This window comes from Suillus fuscotomentosus (assembly GCF_016647785.1).
Source record: "Suillus fuscotomentosus strain FC203 chromosome Unknown F5891scaffold_5, whole genome shotgun sequence".
Classification (NCBI taxonomy): domain Eukaryota; kingdom Fungi; phylum Basidiomycota; class Agaricomycetes; order Boletales; family Suillaceae; genus Suillus; species Suillus fuscotomentosus.
The window spans coordinates 910,391-931,725 of NW_024539517.1; the positions used below are offsets into that span (position 1 = coordinate 910,391).

Sequence of the window (21,335 nt, forward strand, 5' to 3'; positions counted from 1 at the left end):
TAAAACACGGATTTCCAGTGTTTTTACTTCCCACAGTGACACTTGCTAAAGCAGTGTCTACCTGCAACGGGTGATCTCTGTTGTTGTCAATTGTGAGTGAAACGACCAAGAACATCAATGCACATTCAAAGGTAATGAACTCATCATCATGATCGTTCTTAGAGATACTAGGTATCGCGGTCAAATAAGGGAGAGCGGGCAATGCGTGCAAGGTTGGTAACGTCAGACGAGTTCCCAACGTCACGTAGCTTCGGGACATGTTTTTAGACAGAAACCTTATGACGTTCTGCAGCCTCCCGTGCAGCCTCTGCCCAATCCTGCTCGCGCACACCAAGCTCAATTCCTAGTATGGTCTTGTTTAACTGCATCAGAGTTATTCCGTGATGTTGGCGGATGTGCGACTCCCAGCCTTCTGGGAGTCGTTCTTCATGAAGGAAGCTATGGAGGTCGTCTACACGGCCTCCAAAGACAGTGACTAAGGTTGCGGCACTAACGAAACGTTAGTTAGTGCGCTTAAAAATGATTGATGCAATAACGTACTTCGTGCTCCCGAAGATCTTGTGGAAAAAGCTGAGAGAGAACTCCTTGTTTACTGCGCGTGCGACTGCACGCCGCTTGCCCAGTATCCTGGAGAGATCTTTGGTGGTGATGACAGTATTGTCTTTTTTGTCCTTGCCCGTAGCTGTTGTAAGTAACTCTTCAATGAAAGGTACGTGCTTTGTCGATTGTGTCTGTTCGAGAGCGGAATCGAGGCCTAAAGACAAATTATTCAGACATACACTAACAAGCATATCAAATCACTCACGCAATAGGGATCCGTCGTGTTCAATACCATTATGTAGGTCAAGTTCTTCCAAATCAAATAAGTCCTCGCTGTAGTTTTTCTTGAGCATACGAGCGGCAAAGCGCGGCACAAATGAGCAGAAGGTAGGACTGAAGTTGTATGTCGTCCGGATATGATCGCCAACCTCGACAAACGAGATGTCGCGGCCACTGCGTGGGATGATACCTGGGTTTTAATATCGTTAACACCAATACTACCACCTAGGCTTAAGCACAGAGACTGGCAGGACCATTCACCGTGGTTGGCCATCGCATTGAGTGCAGGGCAAGAGCAGCGGGAGTCGGTCTCCTTGGGAGGGCTATACTCAGGCCAGTGCTTTCCATAGCCTGGGTGGCCCTGGGGGGTGACATGCCCGATGCGACGCTTCCTCCTCACGAGATTGGAGAGCGTAAGGAGGATATCCCAAGATAAGATCCCGACATCGAGGAAAAGACGAGACACAATGGAGAAGGGGTCCATTATAGCTATGTCGAAGGTGTTAAGTCGGGGATAGGAAGAGAGATGGATAGGAACAATTCACAGGAGCTTAAGTCTACATGGGATCCGAATAACGTCAGGGGTAGTGTAATAGGACTGACGGAAAGGGTTATGTATCCCGGTACTAAACGCTTGGCCTGTGGAATCCCATGTCCCCCAAGTATAGACCGAGACTTATGTAGGAGGGCTCAACATTAGTGGCGGACAAAAAGAGAGATCAATAGCTTGTTAGTTATCGCATGGTTAAGCCAGACCATAGAGAAACTCGAAGGAACTGAAAGAAAGAGTCGTCTAACAGCCATTGCTTTCAAGTCCGAATGTAGTATAGGCTTCATCAATTAGCTTCTCGGCTCTGGGTATGAATGGCCCAATGTTAACGTTCAGATATCAGAATTCGTGGCGGTTCCGAAGAGGATTAAATTTTGGACGTTCGATAGCTTGAATATCGATGCAGCCTTCCGAGTCGAAGCGCCTACTTGTCCAATCCCGAAAACCACGTGGGAGGATCAAAGGGGTCCACAGCAGTGTTTCGTGTTTGAGGAGTTTTAGGAACCTGGAGACACCTGAGTTCGAATGACAGTGACAGGTCTTCTCACCAAGCCAAGTAGCAAGAAGTGTGGTACTGATACCGCTGGACAATAGCAGTACAGTCCATTTTTGTCGAAATCAAATTCAAGTTGACGTTAAGCGTCTCGAGTGAGTCCGAACTCAACGAGTAACCGATACGAAGTGTTTTTGGTGGAACCGTACGCCATCAACTAGCGACAAGGTCAATTCTATGAAGGACACGTTCGGGAGTTTCAGCCATAGAATTCGATGCGAAGTTGTTCAAAGAATCGGAAAATTTGAATCGAATGCGAGTCACGTGATGTCGGTGCTTAATCTGGACTTGGTTCCTTCAGGCTTCGATAGCGAACATGACAGCAGCAGCAGCAAGATGCACGCCAGGGCCTGCTTCCACTTCATACAAGCTCCCTTTCATGACTTCAGCACTGAGATATAAAGGACACCGTAATTCCCGCTGCTTCTCATCCACGTGTCGACGAGCAGCCCACTTGCGCGATCACTATGCAACCCTTGGGGTCCCAATCACAGCGACGAAGGCTCAAATAAAGGCATGGGCCATTTTCTTCAATCCTTAAAGGATCTGTCCCTCACAAACTCATGATAGACACACTTCTACCAAGTGAGTTGTTCTCATTGGTAGCAAAGGATGCCTGCTGATGAACCTCGCCAACTCTTAGCTCAGCAAGAAATATCATCCCGATGTCAGTCAGGACAGTACGGCACGAGGAAAATTTCACGCAGTGAGTGAAGCTTACGCAGTGCTTGGGGATGATCGGAAGCGGTACCTCTCAAAGTGTTCACCTGATGTACTGACCTGATAACTCGATGGCAGGCGAGAGTACGATCGTAGTATCCACCACGCATCACCGTCACAACCATCCTCTCACCACCCGCAAGCTACCACGGCACGTCCCTCCAATCGATCAGGGTCACGCAATGCATGGCAAAATAATGCACATCAGCATCAGCACCGTGACCCCAAATCCAGCCATGCGCATGACCCAAACGCAGCTCATGACCACCCATGGGAGCATGCTCGAGCAGGCAAATACACCTACTATCAACCTCCCCCCGGTGCCCATTCGCGCACGTCCTATACATGGTCGCACACAAATCCATTTTCCAGCCCACACGTCCAACGAGCCACCGGTCGCATGTCTGCATATCCTTCATCAGGAACGGGCCCGTCTGATGGTAGCAATGAAAACATGGCTAAAGAAGAATCACGCCCGAAAAGAACGCAAACGGACGAGGACATCGTTGCAGCGGAGAGTGTTATAGGGCGTGTGTTTGCGGTGTCTGGACTTTTAACTTTCATGTTAGTGATAGCCCAGTTTGCGGGTGCACCATGGGGCAGTGCGCATGCATGAATCAATGCATTTTGTGATCAGTTTGTTGGAACGCATAGAAACTTGTGACCGGTTGGAAGCCTAATACTACAACGGTACTTTCCTGATACATACATTGACTGTCTGTCTAAGCCACGCCCCTCCCGCAGGTATCTACCATCCATCAGCACATCTGTATTAGCAGATTATGATGTAGGGTCTTCTATACATCCCTGTGATGCACTACCGTCACTCTCGTTGTTCTCTTGCAGTGCTAGCGCCCCGGTATATCCAATTCTTGACCCGATCCACATATATTACTGCGAATGCCGCAGAGACTGCCACAATGATTACTTTCAGTTGGAATTCGCTTAACCGAACTTCACCGTCGGTCTCATTTTCTTCCGGTCCGTCATGAGAAGGCATGGCTTTCTGGGAAGAGGACGAAGCTGCCTGAGCTTGCAACTTCGCCTTCTCCCTTTCCTTCAACTCCCTATCTCGCGTGAGCTTGTTCATCGCCGACCAGTATCCAGCAGGCGGGCGATAAAACATCGATGAGCCTGACTTGACTGGGTCCCAGAAAGTGGGATCAACCGGCCGGAGTTCAGACGAGGCAAGTTCCCCCGCCCGCTGATGTCGCAGTCCCATTATAAGAGCAGAATGCAGCTGCTCGTATTGATCGTATTTCCGTCTACAATGATGTTCAGAATAGTTGGCCGAGTGAAAAATACACAAGCGCACCGAGTCTTTTTCTTTCCAAGCACAGCATAAGCCTCGGTAACCTTTCTGAAAATTTCGGGGGAACTTGGATCTTGAGAGACATCAGGATGATGTTGCCTGCTCAGCTACACGCGCGTCACCTCAACGATACGCATCGACTATGACCAAACCACACCTCGTAGTACCTTTTCTGTGGTGCCGTATCAGCCACTAGAATGAACCTCGAACTAGGATCGAAGACTGACTTTGATTTGGTCCTGCGAAGCATCTCTCCATAACCCAAGTGCGGTATAGTAAACCCAACGATTCGTCTTGCCTTTTGAACTTTGGGCGGGCTGAGGTGATGCGGTATCTCTATGCGAATGTATCCATGATGAAAAACCAAGTGCGAGACTGCGAATCCGTGTCGGTTTGCCATCATCGTGTTTTGGACTTTCGGTGGCATAGTAGTGTTTGGGATGCGGGAGTACGATGTTCTTGTTCCGTAAAGACCATGGTGAGAGATTGAGAAACGGAAGAGAGGATGGAAACCCTCTGGATCTCATTGACTAATGGTTGCAGTTGAACTTGTTAACATTCAAGTTGGTCGTTGGTCATTTACATAACGTTCGGGACCATTACTTTGTCTTCGACACATGCTCATGCGCTCATGGTTGGATATTCTGACTGTCTTCGTTCTATTACCGCATAGGACATGTCAGTAGTTCTTATACGATAAGATCTATGGATATTGTTCATTCTAGGTGACGCCAGTACGTGCTATGCGTAAGTCAGGCGGCGGCCAGGCCTTTACATAAGCCAAAAGCGCGGCTGTCTCCGCCCGTCGCAAATTTCGTTGAAGCCACTCTTGGCTGTCCCGTCTTTTGGTTCGCGTCCCACAACCTCACCATTACTGTCTCATCATCGCTTCCACTTCTGCCGTTTGGAGACGATGCTATGGTAGACATTCCGGCTTTATCCCCATCTTGCCAGTCATCGCTGATCTGTATGCTGTTCCCATAGTCGGAGTAAGCCCTCAGATGAACATGTGATGATGCGTGGTCTAACAGGCAGGTGCACAACACCGTTCACCTTGCCAGCATGACCTCGCATCGTCTAGTTTTTTGTGGTTGCTGCGACCTCTTCTATCTTAATAGACATCGTCGGCGGTCGGGGCAACAATGCCAACAACAGTGGACTATGTATGCGCGAGAAGTCTGGTGAGGTCCTCGCGTTGGAACTGGTTATCTGGCGATTACTGGTGAGTCGACGAGCCTGCCTTGTGACATTGTTATCAATGCGAGTTTGCTAACGAGATAGCTTGCTCACAGGAATTCATTCTTGACTCATGGGACAGCCGCAGGACTACGTGTACCAACAGTCTTGGAGATCTGTAGGAGATCCTTACCGGGATCCGCTGGTAAATGAATGCTCAAACATCGCCTGGTAGATCAGCCCAAAGTATTATTCAAGAAAGCCACCGACTTCAACGGGAATTCACGCAGATACACTCCAATCACCGATGAGTGGTAGAGACCTTAAACTGAGATTGGTATTGTTGATGATTTATTTTGAGGAAGTTGGGAGTGTGGTGTTTCGATCGTCAGCTAAGGTTCTCATTTCATGCCTTATCTTCATGCTCGATACACGCGTTGGCCGTGATAATCTTTGTCTTCTGTAATTTGCGTCACTGAGTTTTTGCACACGTCGGGCATGTGCATGACCTTCCAGATTCAGAGGTCACCTCGATCCTGCCGATTGAATTAAAAAGTGGGCGATCGATGGTACGTCCTCTTGACATCCTGCCGTTTATAATTATCTCGAACTTTTTTTGATTAGTGATTCGTGCCGGTCTTCTTTCGGGAAAGCTCTCGCAGACTACTCGATCTCTGCATGTTTCTCGTTCGTCAGCGCGCACGTTCGAGCGAGAGCAGTGGGAGGCACTGGGAAAGCGTCTTGTTGCGTGGAAGGCGGGCCTAGCGAGCGTGCTGGAGGTTGTTAGTGCACAAAAGTGTGGCAACAGTTCGGCTGTGGGTGAAGTCGTGCAGCAGGTCACGCAGACAGGTGACAGCGTTCAGATTGACGCCACGTTGCCTACATCAGAGTTCCTCTGGTCAGCAAATCAAGGTTATGGTTGTTGACTACAATTTATGGGCAAGCCGGTGAAGCTCATTGTCGTTCATCTGAACATGACTTCGGCTTAGATGTCGAACGTTCAAAACTCTGCCTACTAAGACGAGAAGACACTATCAACGCCCGGGGACGTTGATTATAGCAATATTGCGCAGCCAACATCAAGCGACTCCCGTATGTATATATCCCTGTCCCCATCAGTCATGCAATCACTTGTCACTACTGTTTACTAAAGAGTGCTGCTACGCACTATGCACAGCGTACAGATTCGATATGTGTATGGACTCGCTCGAACGAATATCATATTATTCTACTCGCTGACAAGACGTATATAACAGACCAATGTGCATCGAACTGCCCACCGCAATGGTAACACAGCCACTGACATGCAGTGTCAGCAAGGCACCTGCAACTATAGCATGCAAAACTGACCCAAATAACAGGTCTCTTTATCACCTTCAAGTCGTATCTCTCCCTCCCCTCGATTGCTCACTTTGCGCAGTGTTTCTCTGTACAGTCCGTTTGTACAGTCCAGTATCCTATATCGATCAAGGTCATGCCACACAAAGAGGCCGAATCGAGCACGTCAATGAGACCGGCAGAAGCGCCATTGCACTCATCGAAATATCGGACGAGCATGAAATATTTACCACCATATGGTGCACAGCACCGCCAGGACGCACTTTGGGAAGGTGAGCAGCTACCTGGTGATACCCATTAGCCCACTCAATTAGAAGCAGGCGGGAATGAAGTGCTTCCTCCTATGTGGCAGCAGTATAAGACGACCTCTGATAGTGCAACAGAATATGAAGATAACATGCTCACGATAGTCTCGTACAACCGACCTTTACCAGGAGTACGACTAGGTGAGGGTTGAAATTGCGAGAAGGAGCGACGAACTCACGGTTGAACATAGACTATCCTGGATACCTGGCCGTTCCTGGATGCGAATGGCACATCTCACCACACGGTCGGTCCTACTTTGTCAACCACAACACTCGGACCACGTCGTGGAAGAAATCAAAGCCAGAACGTCCAGCAGGAAGCTTGATGCCGGAATGCGTCATCGAGGGTCACTCCAAAGGCATACGGAGCCTTGCCTACTTGGGTACTAGTGGCAATATAATGAGCACGTCTGACGATAGTTCGATTCGTCAGTGGAAAAGAGACGGAGAGCCAGTGGGAAAACCTTTGGATAGCGATGGGGGGGAAATAGGTTCGATGGTAGCATCTCCGGACGAAACGATGGTTGTTTGTGGAAGTGTAGATGGCAGACTGCGGCTGTGGAATATCAAGGAGGGCAGCATGGTCGGCGACCCGTGGGAGGGGCATACTGATGCAGTGAGGTGCCTCGATTGGTCTTGCAATTCCCTGGAGATAGCAAGTGGATCACAAGACGGCACCATACGACGCTGGAACCCGAATACCGGTCGACAAATAGCACCACCCATAGAGACCAGTCATGGATGGGTCAGAGCTATCAAATACTCTCCACAAGGCGACAAATTCATGAGCGGTGGGAACGGTCCGATCTGCATATGGTCAAAGGACGGAAAGCTACTTATCGAGATCAAGGGACATGAAAACTGGGTGTCATCATTGTGTTGGTCCAAGGACTGCGCACATATCTTCTCTGCGTCGAGGGATAGCACCATCCGAAAATGGCGGGTGATTGATGGACAGGAACTTGTTGTTTTTCGGGGTCACACCCACCACGTCAGATCACTCTGTCTTACTCCCAATGAACGCTATATCGTCAGCGCATCATATGACTGCTCCATTCGCATCTGGGATCTCGAGACCAATCAGGCAGTCGGAGATCCACTCTTGCATGATGACGCACTCAGGGCTGTTGTTATGTCCCGCGATGGAAGATACATTGCCAGTGCTGGACTAGATAAAAAAATCTATGTGTGGAACCTGGAGGCAGCGCTCAAAGATGTGGTGCGTATGCGCTTTGTTGTTTAATTTCCCTTTCTGACTGTTCTGACCATCTAGGGCGCAGACGATGGGAATGCAAAGCTCAAGGCAAGTCTTCTCTGCTTATCTGTCACACTGCATCTCACTTTTTATCAGGGACGCCCAACCCAACCGAGAGTCGTGCGGCAACCAATCGTAAGAAACTTTTTCTCGTATGTTTCGTTAATGTCCATCTGCACTTCAAACAATAGGCCATTACCAGAGGCTCGACGAAATACGTTAGTAGAATTTTTCGTTCTTCAGCTCTTGCTAATCCGACTTTGAATCTTTGATACAGGGCAATGATTTCTTCGCCAATGATGCAGATCGCGCACCTCGCCGCGCAGCTCCGCCTGCGAGTTCATCTTTCCTTTATTGGCGCAGTTTGATTGGTTCCCTTCGGTTCAGTACCCAACCTACAGATACGCCTCGAACATCACCTCACGAATCCCGACATTGGAATTTCAACTTATTTTCCGTAGGAAATTCCAGTCACACCGTTGAAGTAGCTCCTGGCCGCAAAAAAGATGTGAGTGTGGCTCGCAACCATGATCTATATTCTTTGATATCATTAAAAACACAATTGTAGAGATACGCCATTGCCCCTCCCAGCAAGGCAGAAGTGGAGGCAGCTATGCAACGTGCGAACGGCAACCAAACTAACAGTTCAATGCAAACGGGTCAACCTGCAGCGGGGACACAACCATCTCAAGCACTGGCAGGGACCCAAGGATCTCAAGCACGACCAACAGAAATACACCAGTCAACCGGTGGGAGGGGAGATGTTTCCTACGAAGTTACCTGCTGCGGATTTTACTTTGGTCGTCGTTCCACTTGGCATCAGTCATGAAATAATCTAGAAATTCTGTTACTCGAACGTTTCTCTTCCCTTTTACTTCCGTCTACCGTCCGAATCCGATACTTGGATCAAAGTCCAACCCACACCCACACCCTCTCTGGTCATCTTCACGCACGAACCTGAGGGTTCAAGTACTCCTTGGCAAACTCCTCGTTCACCTGCTCCTCTTCTCCAGATTTCCCCGACAGGCAGGTACTGAGCGAAAAAAGTATGTTGCCTGTCAACAAATTACTGTTAGTGGCGTGCCATTCAGTCTATGGTGTATCGCCCTGTTCAGCTGCTGTGGTTGGACTGGGATGAGAAACCCGAACCAAATATGACAATGGTGGAGTGACACTATGGAAGGTGTTTGGAAAGATTGTACTCTTCGTAGCCTGCAGCGTCTACATCCACGTCAGATCACGCCTCACCTTTCCCTTCCTCGCGCGTTGCCTTCGTCTGTTAAAATTATTCCAATCTTCCCAACACCTACGTCGACTGCTGTGAGCCAAGGCAATCCTAGTGATTCCGACTTCGAGAGAGTAGAGGGGGGCAAGGGCTTAGGTGGAAGACGGGGCGTTGGCATTCTCCACAACCAAGTGTTTCTCGGCGCAGCAAGCAACACGGCCTGTTCCTTTCGCGCAGCTTTGGTCATCGCCTGAAACCAGTGGTCAATTTCCGCTTGCGAAAGCGTTCGCTTAGTACAACCTCCCTTGAACTCACTAGCTCGGGGAGCACCTTTCTCTTCAGATACCTGCGTTATGAGATCGAGTGCGACCTATATCAGTGTCGACTCATTGTAGAGATCACACAGGATGCTCCGGATGGGGCGGTCGAGTAGAAGGTTGAGTTTTCATTCCAGACATGATATAGTTGGATGCTCTGGCGCTGGCTCATTTGAGACAAATTGGATCGCTGTTTGTTTCAAGGCCATTGTAAATGTCCTTAGTCAACAATGGCGCTGTCGATGAACTGCGCACGAGCTCACGCGCTGAAGGCAAGCAATGGCATGACCACAGGTTCCTTCGAGATGAAGGAATGGTAGTCATCATCATTCATGATTTTGACAAGCGAACAATGATCTGCTTACTAAGACAGGAATGCACAGAGCCACCACGTGTACATATGGTCTTTGCAATTGCGACTCGGAAGTGGCACCGCATCAATACTGAAATAAGCTTTTCAGAGAAACTACGTTCGCGCTCATATGTAGATGGAACGTGCATACCAATCACATAATCGGTTCCTCTCCCATAGCATCAGTGTCTGAAGTTTGAACTGTGACTTGCACGCTCAGCACCAGCGTGCCCTTTCGATACGTACTACACCTCTCTCCTTCCTCCTATGCTCTTTTTTCAGGTTCTACACGAAAACACGGGCTCGGGCAAATCGGCTTCGTATCATGGAACCCAATGGTTCGATGAGGACGTGACACTGGTGGGGATGGGCTGCCTGGCTTGTGGTATCATCACAAGATGGTTTAGAACCCGAGTCCAGATACTAGCGGCATGGACGTCCAGCTTGGGGATGTTGCTCGCAGAAAACATCAAGCGATCCTTGTATATGTCCCTGTTTCTGTAATTGCCTGTCAGTCCTGGCGAGGCTTTGCTCGGGAGTGCTGCTACGTGTTATGCACAGCGTATGGATTCGATATGGTATGCATCTGCTCAAACAAACTATAATTCCACTCGCTGACGAGAAGTACATATCAGACCGATATACATCGAACTGCCTCAAAATTTGAATGAGGTAAGTATTTGATTCGATGGTAACATAGCCATTGATATGCGGTGTTAGTAAGGTGCCTGCAACTACAGCATGTAAAATTGACCTAATCGCAGGTCTCTTCGTTACCTTTAACCCATACCTCTCCCTCCCCTCGATTGCTGACTTTGCGCAGTGTGTCTCTGTCCAGTCCATTTGTACACCCCAGTATCCTATATCGATCAAGGTCATGACACACGAGGAGGCCAAGTCGAGCACATCAATGAAACGGGGAGAAGCGCCATTGCACTCACCGATATATCGGACGAGCGCGAAGGATCCACCACCATATGGTGCACAGCACCGCCAGGACGCACTTTGGGAAGGTGAGCAGCCACCTGGTGATACCCACCAGCTTACTCAATTGGAAGCAGGCGGGAATGAAGCGCTTCCTCCTATGTGGCAACAGTATAAGACGTCCTCGGATGGTGCAACACTATACCAAGATGACACGCTCGTGGTTAGCTCGTGGAAGCGACCTTTACCAGGAGTGCGACTAGGTGAGGAATGAAATTGCGACAAGGAACGAAGAACTCACGGTTGAAGATAGATGAGCCAGGATATCTCGCTGTTCCCGGATGTGAATGGCATATCTCACCACTCGGTCGGTCCTACTTCGTCAACCACAACACTGGGACCACGTTATGGAAGAAACCAAAGCCCGAACGTCCGGCAGGAAGCTTGATACCGGAATGCGTAATCGAGGGTCTCTCTCAATGCATATGGAGCCTTGCCTACTTGGGTACCAGTGGCAATATAATGAGCACGTCTGGGGATGGTTTCATTCGTCAGTGGAAAAGAGACGGAGAAGCAGTAGGAAAACCTTTGAATAGCGACGCGGGAGCTATAGGCCCAATGGCAATATCCCCGGATGAAACAATGGTCATTTGTGCAAGTGTAGATGACAGACTGCGGCTGTGGAATATAAAGGAGGGCGGCATGATTGGCGACTCGTGGGAGGGCTATACTGCTGCAGTGAGGTGCCTTGATTGGTCTCGCAATTCGCTGGAGATAGCAAGTGGATCACGAGACGGCACCATACAACGCTGGAACCCGAATACTAGTCGAGAAATAGCACCACCCATAGAGACCGGTCACGGATGGGTCAGAGTCGTCAAATACTCTCCACAAGACGACAAATTCATGAGCGGTGGGAACGGTCCGATCTGCATATGGTCAAAGGACGGGAAGCTGCTTATCGAGATCAAGGGGCATGAAGGTTGGGTGTCGTCATTGTGTTGGTCGAAGGACGGCGCACACATATTCTCTGCCTCAGTTGATCATACCATCCGAAAATGGCGGGCGATTGATGGACAGGAACTTGTCGTTTTTCGGGGTCACACCAACACCGTCCAATCCCTCTGTCTGACTCCCGATGAAAGCTATATCGTTAGCGGATCTTATGACTGCTCCATTCGCATCTGGGACATCAAAACCAATCAGGAAGTCGGAGACCCACTCTTGCATGATGATCAACTCTTGGCTGTTATCATGTCTCGCGATGGAAAATATATTGCCAGTACTGGACTAGACAAAAAAAATCTATGTATGGAACCTGGAGGCGGCACTCAAAAGGATCGTGGTACGTATATGCGCTTTGTTGTCCAATTTCCCTTCCTAACGGTTTTGACCATCTAGGGCGCAGACGATGGGAATGTAAAGCTCAAGGCAAGTCTTCTCTGCTTCTCTTTCACACTCTATCTCACTTTTTACTAGGAACGTCCAGCCCAACCGAGAGTTGTGCGCCCACCAATTGTGAGCAACCCCACCTTTTTCCTATATGTTTTAGACCTTTGACCCCCGTCTTTCGGCTAATCAGCAGGCCAAAAAAACAGGACTGGCAAGATATGTCAGTGTAGTTTCTTGTTCTTGACCTTTCTCGCCTGACACCAAGATACAGGGCAATGATTTCTTTGGCGACGAATCAGACCACGCGTCTCGTCGTGCAGCTCCTCGCGCAAGCCCATCGTCCCTTATTCGTTGGCGTCGTTTGCTCAGTTCCATACATTTTGGCACGCGACCTGCAAATGCAGCCCAACCAATCCAACGACAGTCCCGACACTGGAATTTCAACCTCAAGTTGTTTTCTAGAGCACATTCCACGCGCACAGTCGATGTACCTCTTGCTCAAGATGAAAATGTGGGTGGCTCACCTTTCCTCCTCTTTCCTCCCATTAAAACACATTGCAGAGAATCGGTATTGTCCGCGAGTCTGATGCGGAAGCGGCCGCAGCTATGCAACGTACGAACAGCAACCAGGCCGATAGTTCAACGCAATCAGGCCAACCAGCAGGAGCGCAAGCATCTCAAGTACAACCAATCCAAACGCAGGCACAAGGCTCAACTGGCGAAGCGGAAGACTTTGTGTATAAAGGAGTGAACTGCTGTGGATTTTTCTTTGGTCTGCGTCGTCCTCCTTCGCATCAGTCATGAAGGATGGAAGACGTGTGGCACACTCACACTCAGTTCAGCCCCGCACCTGTTTTCGACTCCTCTCATAATCAATATTCGCCGCCATGACTGTCACCCACGCACTCGGATCCATCTATCTTCGTGCACCTCCTTTTCCTTGCGCTGCTTTTCTCGGGTCCATGCCACGTGTTGACGACACCACTGGGGAAGTCTGCCTCGTTGTCTGGAATGCAGCTTTTGGTGGTGCAATGGTCTTCTGGGTGGGGAGCTTGATGCTTGCTGGAAAGGCGACCCGTTGAAACGTCGGAGTTGAAATCCGCGCAGCATTGAGTACGTACTGCTCAAATCGTGCACAGATTGTTCAATATGTATTTGTATAACATGTATTTCCATCGATGAGTTTACTGACTACACGAAACTTACAAATCCGTCTGTGTACGAGGGCATCTTGTCCGATTTTCACTAGGGTCGAACGTTGAGACTTGTCTCGACAGCTCTTAGCACTGATGAGTCACTAAACGATTTATAGATCTGCCTGGCAGAACAATTTTTGCTGGTCGAACAAATCGAGAGACTCGCGGGAACGATACATTGGTGCAGGCCTTTTTTGACTAAAAACGGGGTGCTCAACGTGCCAGCGAGCTGAAACATCCCAGCACTAGTACTATTGATGCAGACTCCTGGTAGAAGGTTCTCATCGGGGGGCTACCGCTACCCCAACCGCGCTGACCTTCTCGTCCTGTTTAGGAATACAAGAACTGAACCTACATGTCTAGTGGGAGTACAGGTTCCGTCGCGCGACTGCAACTGCACCCAACGACCGACCAGCTACATCCAACCCACCGGCAGGGTGGTTTGCGGTTATGGTAGAGCTAGTGGGAGAGCAAGAAGCTTCAGGCTCCAGATCTCGTGGCCTTTAACACATCGAGACCCTGAACCCACTCACCAAGGTACCCTTTCGATCGTTTCCAAACCGAAACACACAGGTGCTGCCAAAACGCCCGTATTTTGAACATGAACGCACGGCGACAACACAGGCTCACAACAGGGGTCCAGACTCAGAAGGTCGTGAGATTGCAACCAACTTGGAGGACAACAGTGTGCCAGTGTGCAGGCAAACCTTTCGATCTATGAAAACGCAGTGCGCACATGCGGAAACTTTTGAATAAAACACGTAAACGCACAAGTAATAAAAGTGCATACTAGTAGAGCTAGCCTAGTAGGACTGCAGGCAACCGGGATGCTGTCCCTGATCATGATGTGTCCACAACCACGAGCTGGTTGACATAATACCAACCTCAGTTACCTCACATTTTGTGACTGAAATGAAATTTATTACGTATGGACGTGAAATTCAGCCACAACGCCCACTATTGGCGTGCCCCCAACGGAAATCGAATACACGTTTTATGTAATCGAGCGTTTGACTCGTAGTACTGCCCGTGATTGTGCACCACAGAATACATATTCCAGATAATCAGACACTGGTTGACAGGGGCCATCTCTTGATTTCAGCGATGTGCACACACTTATGGCTTAATTGCCGAGATTGTGCCGAAATACTATCCAATAGGCCACTGACGCGATCGGAACAGGCGTGCACATGCAGCTCGTCGATGGCAGTACTGAACATGAGGTTCGCGCATTCCAACGGAAATTGAATACACGGTTTTGTTCAAATTACGTCAGCGCGTCAGCAGTGAAAATCGAATACACGTTTTTTCGCACACAGTCAAGGGACATGATATAAAGCTTGGGGAGTCGGGGTCGACTAGTCAACTCAACTCATACCCTCTCACTATAACGAATTTCAACTCTCTGCTTCATCTGACATCACGCCCATGACATGATTCGGCCTCGCTATGCCGGCCCTCAGTAAATCGGCGAGTTCTTGCTGGGGATTATGTTGATTATGTGCTTTTACATAGTCATATAGTGCTTTATATCACAAAAACCTTTCCTATATATTACGATATCTTCTTCTCACAGGTTCTCTGATTGATAACCTAATCAGCACACAGTTTTCACTAGTGTCACACTCCGTCCAGTATCGCGTGGCCTAGCTATAGTATACTGTCATGGCCCCGCGTGAGGTTAAGGGGGGCACACATCGAGAGTACTAACAAGTACCATGCTGCATACATGCCGTCTTATTACCTGCCAACATGCCTTCCATGCATTGGCTTCAGTGCCTAGGTTGGCAACATCTAATTAATGTGATGTCAATTAATATTGAGAAAAAAGAGACCAAGAAATGAGATACCGCGTGTGCCGTGTTGTGGTCCGCATACGCTGTAAGTCCAGGAGGCCTCAGCCTCATGCAAATTCATGCGTGCTTATATACTTTAGATATTACAATGCAACAAAATCCTTTCCTACTATATATACACTTCTCTATAAGGTCGACTCGCAGTCTACTAACCTAAATGATTCTATTTCTCTTATCTCACTGCAAGTTTTTGTTAGAGAAGGTGAGGAAGTTATTGTGGTGGAGAGGCAGCCGCCTGCCATCTACTAGTAGTACTAGTATTAGTACTACTGTGACTAGTACTATTACTGGTAGTAGTGAGATGGACCCTGAATACAACTAGTAAGTTCATGATAGTACCCGTGACGATGCAGCATCTCATACAACTTCTTCCTACAGCCCACCTGACCTCACAGGATTTTTAACCAAGGAGTCGCCCAACTGCCGCCCTATAGCGCACGGTAGTTTCGGGGATGTGTGGAAATGCACGCTCGACCGTCACGCTGAGGTAAGCGATGTCACGGTCCCCGTAGTATTCAAATTTGAATTCGTGACAGGTAGGGCCCGTCACGGTAGCGGTCAAGTCAGTAAGACTCAAGGTCGCAGACGACAATGCCAAAGCCAATATCACCCAAGTACAGACTCGCTCCTCCTTTGCATCTGATATACTGGCTCAACCACATGGCCTCATAGATACTCTTGAACGATTTTCGTGCACGGAAGCAACTACAACATAAAAATCTTTTGTCTCTACTGGGGTTCAGTGACGATTTCGGTCGACTTCCAGCAATGGTTTTCCCCTGGATGCACAACGGCTCGCTTGCGACATATCTTCAACGATCCACAGAACTGACAATCGAATCAAAGTTGCGGATTGTGAGTCGTTTCTTCAGAACAGCGCGCAAATGGTATTCATTGGGTCCTTAGTTGTGGCAAGTCGCTGCAGCCATCAACTACCGTATGTGAAATCTTGACTAGTTTTCTGAAACACTGACTGACGGCATCGTAGTACACTTGAAAGGCATCGTTCATGGCGATCTTACTGCCGTACGTACATAGTTGTCTGATACCGCCTTCTAGTTCTGACGATCAGCTAGAACAATATTCTGATAGATGCGAACCACGACGCCTATGTATCTGACCACGGAATCCTCACCATGTGCTCTGAGCTCTGCGGAACTTCATACATCAGAAGCAACGTGCGGTGGGCTGCGCCAGAACTCTTCGAAGTGCCCGAGAACCTTCCAAACTCAGCGAGCGATGTCTATTCATTCGGCTGTATCATGTTTCAGGTTCGTAGCATTCATAATTGCGTTAGTTTGTGACTGAGATCCCGTAGGTTATGACAGGGCAGCCACCCTTTGCGGATGTGCAAAGTAATCATGCTGTCGCTCTCCAGATATTCGCAGGCGAGAAACCCCAAAGACCCTCCAATCCTTCCGTCGCGGAGTCCTTCTGGGATTTCATCGAAACATGCTGGAGAGATGCGGGAGGTCGTCCCTCTGCTGCTGATGTTGTGAGCTTTCTAGAATTGGTGCAGAGAAATCTGTAAAGACCTGATAAGTGCGATAAGAGAACTCGAAGGGATAATATACTAACGAAGTTTCTACTTGTCTGAGACCATATTATTGGAACCATCATAATGATTGCGTTCTATGTACAGTTCTACATATTATAAGGACGGAGCGATTTCCAATATGGTGTGGTATTGAAGTATCTATATGTATATATCTAATTAGTTAGGGCAGCTTATACTTCGCGAATGGCATTGGACCTTATGTTGCACCCGATCTCGGAAAGACCATGATCTTATTTAGATGGCGTCAATAATCGAGTAACAGTGAATACTTCATAGGTACAAGTGACTGATAAGTGTAAAGGAACCAACATCAACTATCACTGAATTCCAGCCCGTCCTTCCACAAATCCTAGGATGTCTTCATCAGAGGGTCGACACTCCGCATCCTCTAACCAACACCTCTGGATGAAATCCCAGTCAGTGTCAATGACCACAGATGCAGGCGGCTTTCTGGGTCTCATTCCTTTTAATACGTGGTAAATTATGGTTTCGTATCTGGCGATGTAGTGGTATGGGACCTTGCCCTCCAAAACCTGCAAGAACGTGAGCTGATTTAGTGCGATTAATATATGCAACATGCCTGCAGCATGATCCCTCCGAAGGAGTACACGTCGCTTTTCGAGGTGAAGACCGGTGTTAAGTTACCTTCATCGTCGAATATCAAGTATTCTGGCGCCATGTAATGCACAGTGTATGTAGGAGCGCCAGGCAACAACGCCTGACTCATTCTTCCAGGAAGGAGGGCAGAGAGACCGAAATCGGTGAGGCATGCCTTTCCATTCTTGTTAATGACGACGTTATTCTAAAGAAGCTTCAGATAGGCGTTTTTAAATTTCATTGACGTGTACGTACACCGCTCAGGTCTCCATGGACGATTGACTGCGAATGGACTGCCCGAAGTGTTAATGTTAGTTAATTCTCATTTCACGCCAACGTCAAAACACTGGACGTACGATATTGAAGTCCACGAGCTACATCCCTAAGCTAAAGAGACGTCAGCTTGGCGGGGGAGATGACTACTTGAGCGAACCAGGGCAAACTTTCCGTCATCAAAAAGCATCTCATGCTTGTGCTGAAGGTATCCGGTCAGAGAGCCATTTTCTAACCACGGCGAAATAAGTGCTGGAAGGGAATCAAATCCATCTGTAACACCCCAGAGAGGGACGATATTTTCGTGCTCAAGTTTCAACCATAGCTTGATTTCTTGAAACAATTGCTGGTGGACCCAAGTCAGTTGAATGGAGACAGCATGCATGGCTACTGACATTGATGATCTTCAGGATGTCTGGATCATTGGCCAAGATAAGTTCCTTGACTGTGACCTAAATTGCTGTGAAATACGCAGAAGAACATCAATGAGGTACCCACATCAACGCATTCTGTTGCGGTAGGGTACTGGTAGTAGCGGGAAACCTTTTCTTGGACGCTCGCGTCGATTTCCGTCAGACGGAGCTTGCATGGATGAACATATGTAAATCCTCCGGAATCGTGGTGGTCCTTGTTGAGCCGTTGGATCGAGCCCGTCAGATCCACAGCACTGGAGATGATGAGTACAGCAGTGGCATGCAACGAAGATAACTCACCTGAATTTTTTCACTAAGATTAAATAGAGAACCTTGTCGATTGAAGGACGGGATTTCTCTCCCGACAGGCATTGTCGCACCAAGTTCAGGTGTACTTCATCAATCTTTGAATTATAAGTTCTTTGAGGCCTGCGTAAGATAAAGTTCGCAAGGATCATACCTCCATGGTCGGAAGATAAGGCTCTGTGCCCCTTACTTTTTCCAAAAGCACTTGACTCTCTTCCTGGATCCACGAGTACGGTACCTTGCCCGAAAATACCTGTAGTACACTGGGGTAAAACGCATCCAGGATTGATGTACTCCGTAACGCACCAGAATCGCGACGCAGCCATACGAGTACACATCTCCGGATTTCGTTGGCTTTGGCATTCCTGTCTGGCAACCACTAGTGATGCGCTCGGGTGAGACGTATCGCGCGTCTCCCGGGAGCTGCTCGCTGAATATTCGACTATTGGCTTCAGCCAGGATCACCGAGTGACTGAATTCTGCAATGCGCACGCGACCTGAAGCGTCAAGGAAAATGACGTCCTACGGATGTGGTGAGAATCTTTGGCACGTAGCTTAAGCAATCGAAACATACACCCGTTAGATTGCCATGCGCAATGTCCTGCTTATGCACTAAAAGTGCACATGAGCTTTCTGCATGAACGGTCACGGGAGATACTGACGATACTTGATACCATCCGCGACCTGAACCAGCTGCCCTTTCGCGATCAGAGGTTAACTTGACAATGATACGAGACAGCTTACTATATCGAGCTTCCGACGCGCATTTAAATTGGAATTATCTCGTTTCAGGTAGTCATGCAACGAACCGCCTGCCATCCATGGATATACAAAGGAGGGGAGAACTCCGAAACCAGTTGTTATTCCATAAAGGGGGAGGATGGTCTCGCGCCTTAACCTTTCCATAACGTATATTTCACGGCGGATCCTCTGTCGAGAAACGGATAGTCAGTATTGATTGCCCCATGCTGTGTCGCTCAACTAGATGTTAGCTCACACTGTGTATCTTGTCCAAATCACTTTGACTGTCAACATTATCCGACATTGTCTTGACCGCGACCTATTGACTGGTCTGTTATGTACAGTGCCAACGATCCATACGAATGCACTAACCTCGGTTATACCTGACTCCTGCAACCACTTACATTCCAAAGTTGAACTGGGGTGGCTGAAATCATCGGCGTAGTGGCTACACTTCGTGAGTACTGTTTGTGGGATTATGTTCACTGCAAGGTTCGACAGAAACTTTTTCGTAGTCTCCTTGATGTCTGTCCGCAACCAGAAGAAGTCCGCAATGTCGGCAACTAACGGACGCTGTCTGATCTCACGTAACCAGCATCTTTGTGAGACCTCCTGGATGTCTTCGTCGACACCAGTCAACTGGGAGAACGGTTCAATCCCCCGCATCTTCGCCCCCATAACAGCAATAGAGTTCCTTATATTGTGATAAGGCTGACGTCCAGAAAATACCTACAGTATATCAGTAATATAACATTGAATAGGAATGTGCAACACACCTGCATCATGATACAGCCATAAGAGTAAATATCGCAGGCCTTGGTTGGTTTGATGTCGTCCATAGTGATTACCTCCGGCGCCATCCAGCGGACATTGCCTACGTGATAAGAGTTATGATCTGATTCTGCCAGGATCGTCGATAGACTGAAGTCCCCGATATGGAGCGTCCCATCACCGCTGACCAGGATATTGGTCTAAATTGCATAACCGTTATTTCCGGCTGGAGTAGGGTGGTAAACAACACCTACACCAGTAAGGTCACCGTGGACAATATCCTTGTCATGTACTACAGGACATCAATTGACCAAAATGTAAGAGCCGATTGCCCACTCACGATACCGAAGCCCAGCTGCTACCTCCCTAACCTGACGTGCCAAGTTAGGAGACTCGACTTGTCACTACAGAAAATGCATACCATTGTCAACTTCTTCTCCCTCGAAAGATTGACTTCCCGTCTCAGATAGTCGTTTAGTGATCCATTTTCCATCCATGGAGTGACTAACGCGGGAAGTGGCCCAAATCCCTCGGTAACACCCTCAAAAGGAAGAATGCTTTCGTGCGACAATTGAATCCAAACGTAGGCCTCGTGAGAAATCCTCTGGTGAGTCTATCAGAGAGAGTCGTAATGAAATACTTTAAGCGCCACCTGGCCAAATGTCCGTACTACTTGTGGTTCTCTATCCGCATGTTGAGGGACCCTGACGGCTTTAATCGCGACCTTAGTTGTGATAAATAATATTGGAATTGGACCACCTGACTGCAAACTCACAGGACGATTCTCAGATTGTGTAGACATAAAACATTTCCAGATATCGTTAAACCCTCCTGAACAAATAGGAAACAGTTCCGGTCGTTGGATGGCTGTCGCAGGAATGGTGTTTGGTTTGATCTTGAACATGATGCCCTTGCTCTCCTACCCATGTTATTGAGTCATGATGAGCGCAAAGTCAAGATTGACTTACAACGTTGGTGTTGTTCATGAGGTAAAAGCAGTCAGGTGCTGCAAAGCGTGTGTGCCGTATCTATATACCGCAACAACGGGGCGCCCTGTGGGCTGTGCTGGGTGTATCGAGTATAGGGTGTAACTATAGTACTAGTACGGACAGTCCATGTTTGTGATGATAAGCGCGATTTGAGTAAAGTTTCGGCCTACAATACTTAGGTCAAGATTACATGAATTTTGCGATGAACATTTATAATAAATATTTAAATATATGAGTGTCTTCATCGCTGCGGGCGAGCCAATTTGGTGAGGTACTAGTTAAACTTCTTATCTTAGAGTCTTTGAGGCACGAAGTCTGCAGCGAGGCCTTGAGGCCTGCCACGAGGTAGGTACTAAGTCTAGATAACTGTTATCCATCGATATGATCCAACTTCATA

At 48.3% G+C, this 21,335-nt stretch overlaps 7 protein-coding genes across 7 annotated transcripts; 3 read left to right on the forward strand and 4 right to left on the reverse strand.

Annotated features, from left to right (window-relative positions):
* Positions 1–79: 79 nt before the first annotated feature.
* Positions 80–1,666, reverse strand: F5891DRAFT_556714 (Chloroperoxidase). The gene is made up of 4 exons (XM_041372248.1): positions 1,081–1,666; positions 806–1,009; positions 541–754; positions 80–489 (listed from the first exon to the last, which is right to left on the reverse strand). Exons 1-4 carry the CDS (start codon positions 1,301–1,303, stop codon positions 264–266), a joined length of 867 nt encoding a protein of 288 aa, XP_041231843.1. The 5' UTR covers positions 1,304–1,666; the 3' UTR covers positions 80–263.
* Positions 1,667–2,237: 571 nt separating this feature from the next.
* On the forward strand, positions 2,238–3,389 carry F5891DRAFT_556773 (uncharacterized protein; the record flags this gene model as incomplete). Its single annotated transcript, XM_041372249.1, has 5 exons — positions 2,238–2,436; positions 2,493–2,507; positions 2,566–2,669; positions 2,721–3,332; positions 3,387–3,389. Coding segments are annotated over 4 exons (856 nt in total), but the record flags the coding sequence as incomplete, so codon positions are not given.
* A 321-nt stretch (positions 3,390–3,710) lies between these two features.
* On the reverse strand, positions 3,711–4,582 carry F5891DRAFT_1004745 (DnaJ domain-containing protein). Its single transcript, XM_041360362.1, has 3 exons — positions 4,182–4,582; positions 4,112–4,126; positions 3,711–4,061 (listed from the first exon to the last, which is right to left on the reverse strand). The coding sequence occupies exons 1-3, from the start codon at positions 4,479–4,481 to the stop codon at positions 3,864–3,866; spliced, it is 513 nt and encodes a 170-aa protein (XP_041231845.1). The 5' UTR covers positions 4,482–4,582; the 3' UTR covers positions 3,711–3,863.
* Positions 4,583–5,753: 1,171 nt separating this feature from the next.
* Positions 5,754–5,906, forward strand: F5891DRAFT_931582 (uncharacterized protein; the record flags this gene model as incomplete). The annotated part of the gene is made up of 1 exon (XM_041373966.1): positions 5,754–5,906. A coding segment is annotated over one exon (153 nt), but the record flags the coding sequence as incomplete, so codon positions are not given.
* A 9,845-nt stretch (positions 5,907–15,751) lies between these two features.
* Positions 15,752–17,060, forward strand: F5891DRAFT_1004781 (kinase-like domain-containing protein). Its single transcript, XM_041360363.1, has 7 exons — positions 15,752–15,777; positions 15,827–15,904; positions 15,963–16,145; positions 16,197–16,227; positions 16,279–16,316; positions 16,367–16,561; positions 16,609–17,060. Exons 3-7 carry the CDS (start codon positions 16,059–16,061, stop codon positions 16,819–16,821), a joined length of 564 nt encoding a protein of 187 aa, XP_041231847.1. The 5' UTR covers positions 15,752–15,777; positions 15,827–15,904; positions 15,963–16,058; the 3' UTR covers positions 16,822–17,060.
* A 528-nt stretch (positions 17,061–17,588) lies between these two features.
* Positions 17,589–18,690, reverse strand: F5891DRAFT_1004786 (uncharacterized protein; the record flags this gene model as incomplete). Its single annotated transcript, XM_041360364.1, has 6 exons — positions 18,432–18,690; positions 18,217–18,385; positions 18,114–18,170; positions 17,802–18,064; positions 17,701–17,738; positions 17,589–17,650 (listed from the first exon to the last, which is right to left on the reverse strand). Coding segments are annotated over exons 1-4 (616 nt in total), but the record flags the coding sequence as incomplete, so codon positions are not given.
* A 166-nt stretch (positions 18,691–18,856) lies between these two features.
* On the reverse strand, positions 18,857–21,092 carry F5891DRAFT_1101592 (kinase-like domain-containing protein; the record flags this gene model as incomplete). Its single annotated transcript, XM_041363589.1, has 13 exons — positions 20,918–21,092; positions 20,725–20,868; positions 20,602–20,673; positions 20,371–20,553; positions 20,290–20,320; positions 20,204–20,241; positions 19,955–20,149; positions 19,551–19,907; positions 19,435–19,497; positions 19,182–19,367; positions 19,100–19,130; positions 19,012–19,049; positions 18,857–18,959 (listed from the first exon to the last, which is right to left on the reverse strand). Coding segments are annotated over exons 1-13 (1,458 nt in total), but the record flags the coding sequence as incomplete, so codon positions are not given.
* Positions 21,093–21,335: the final 243 nt, after the last annotated feature.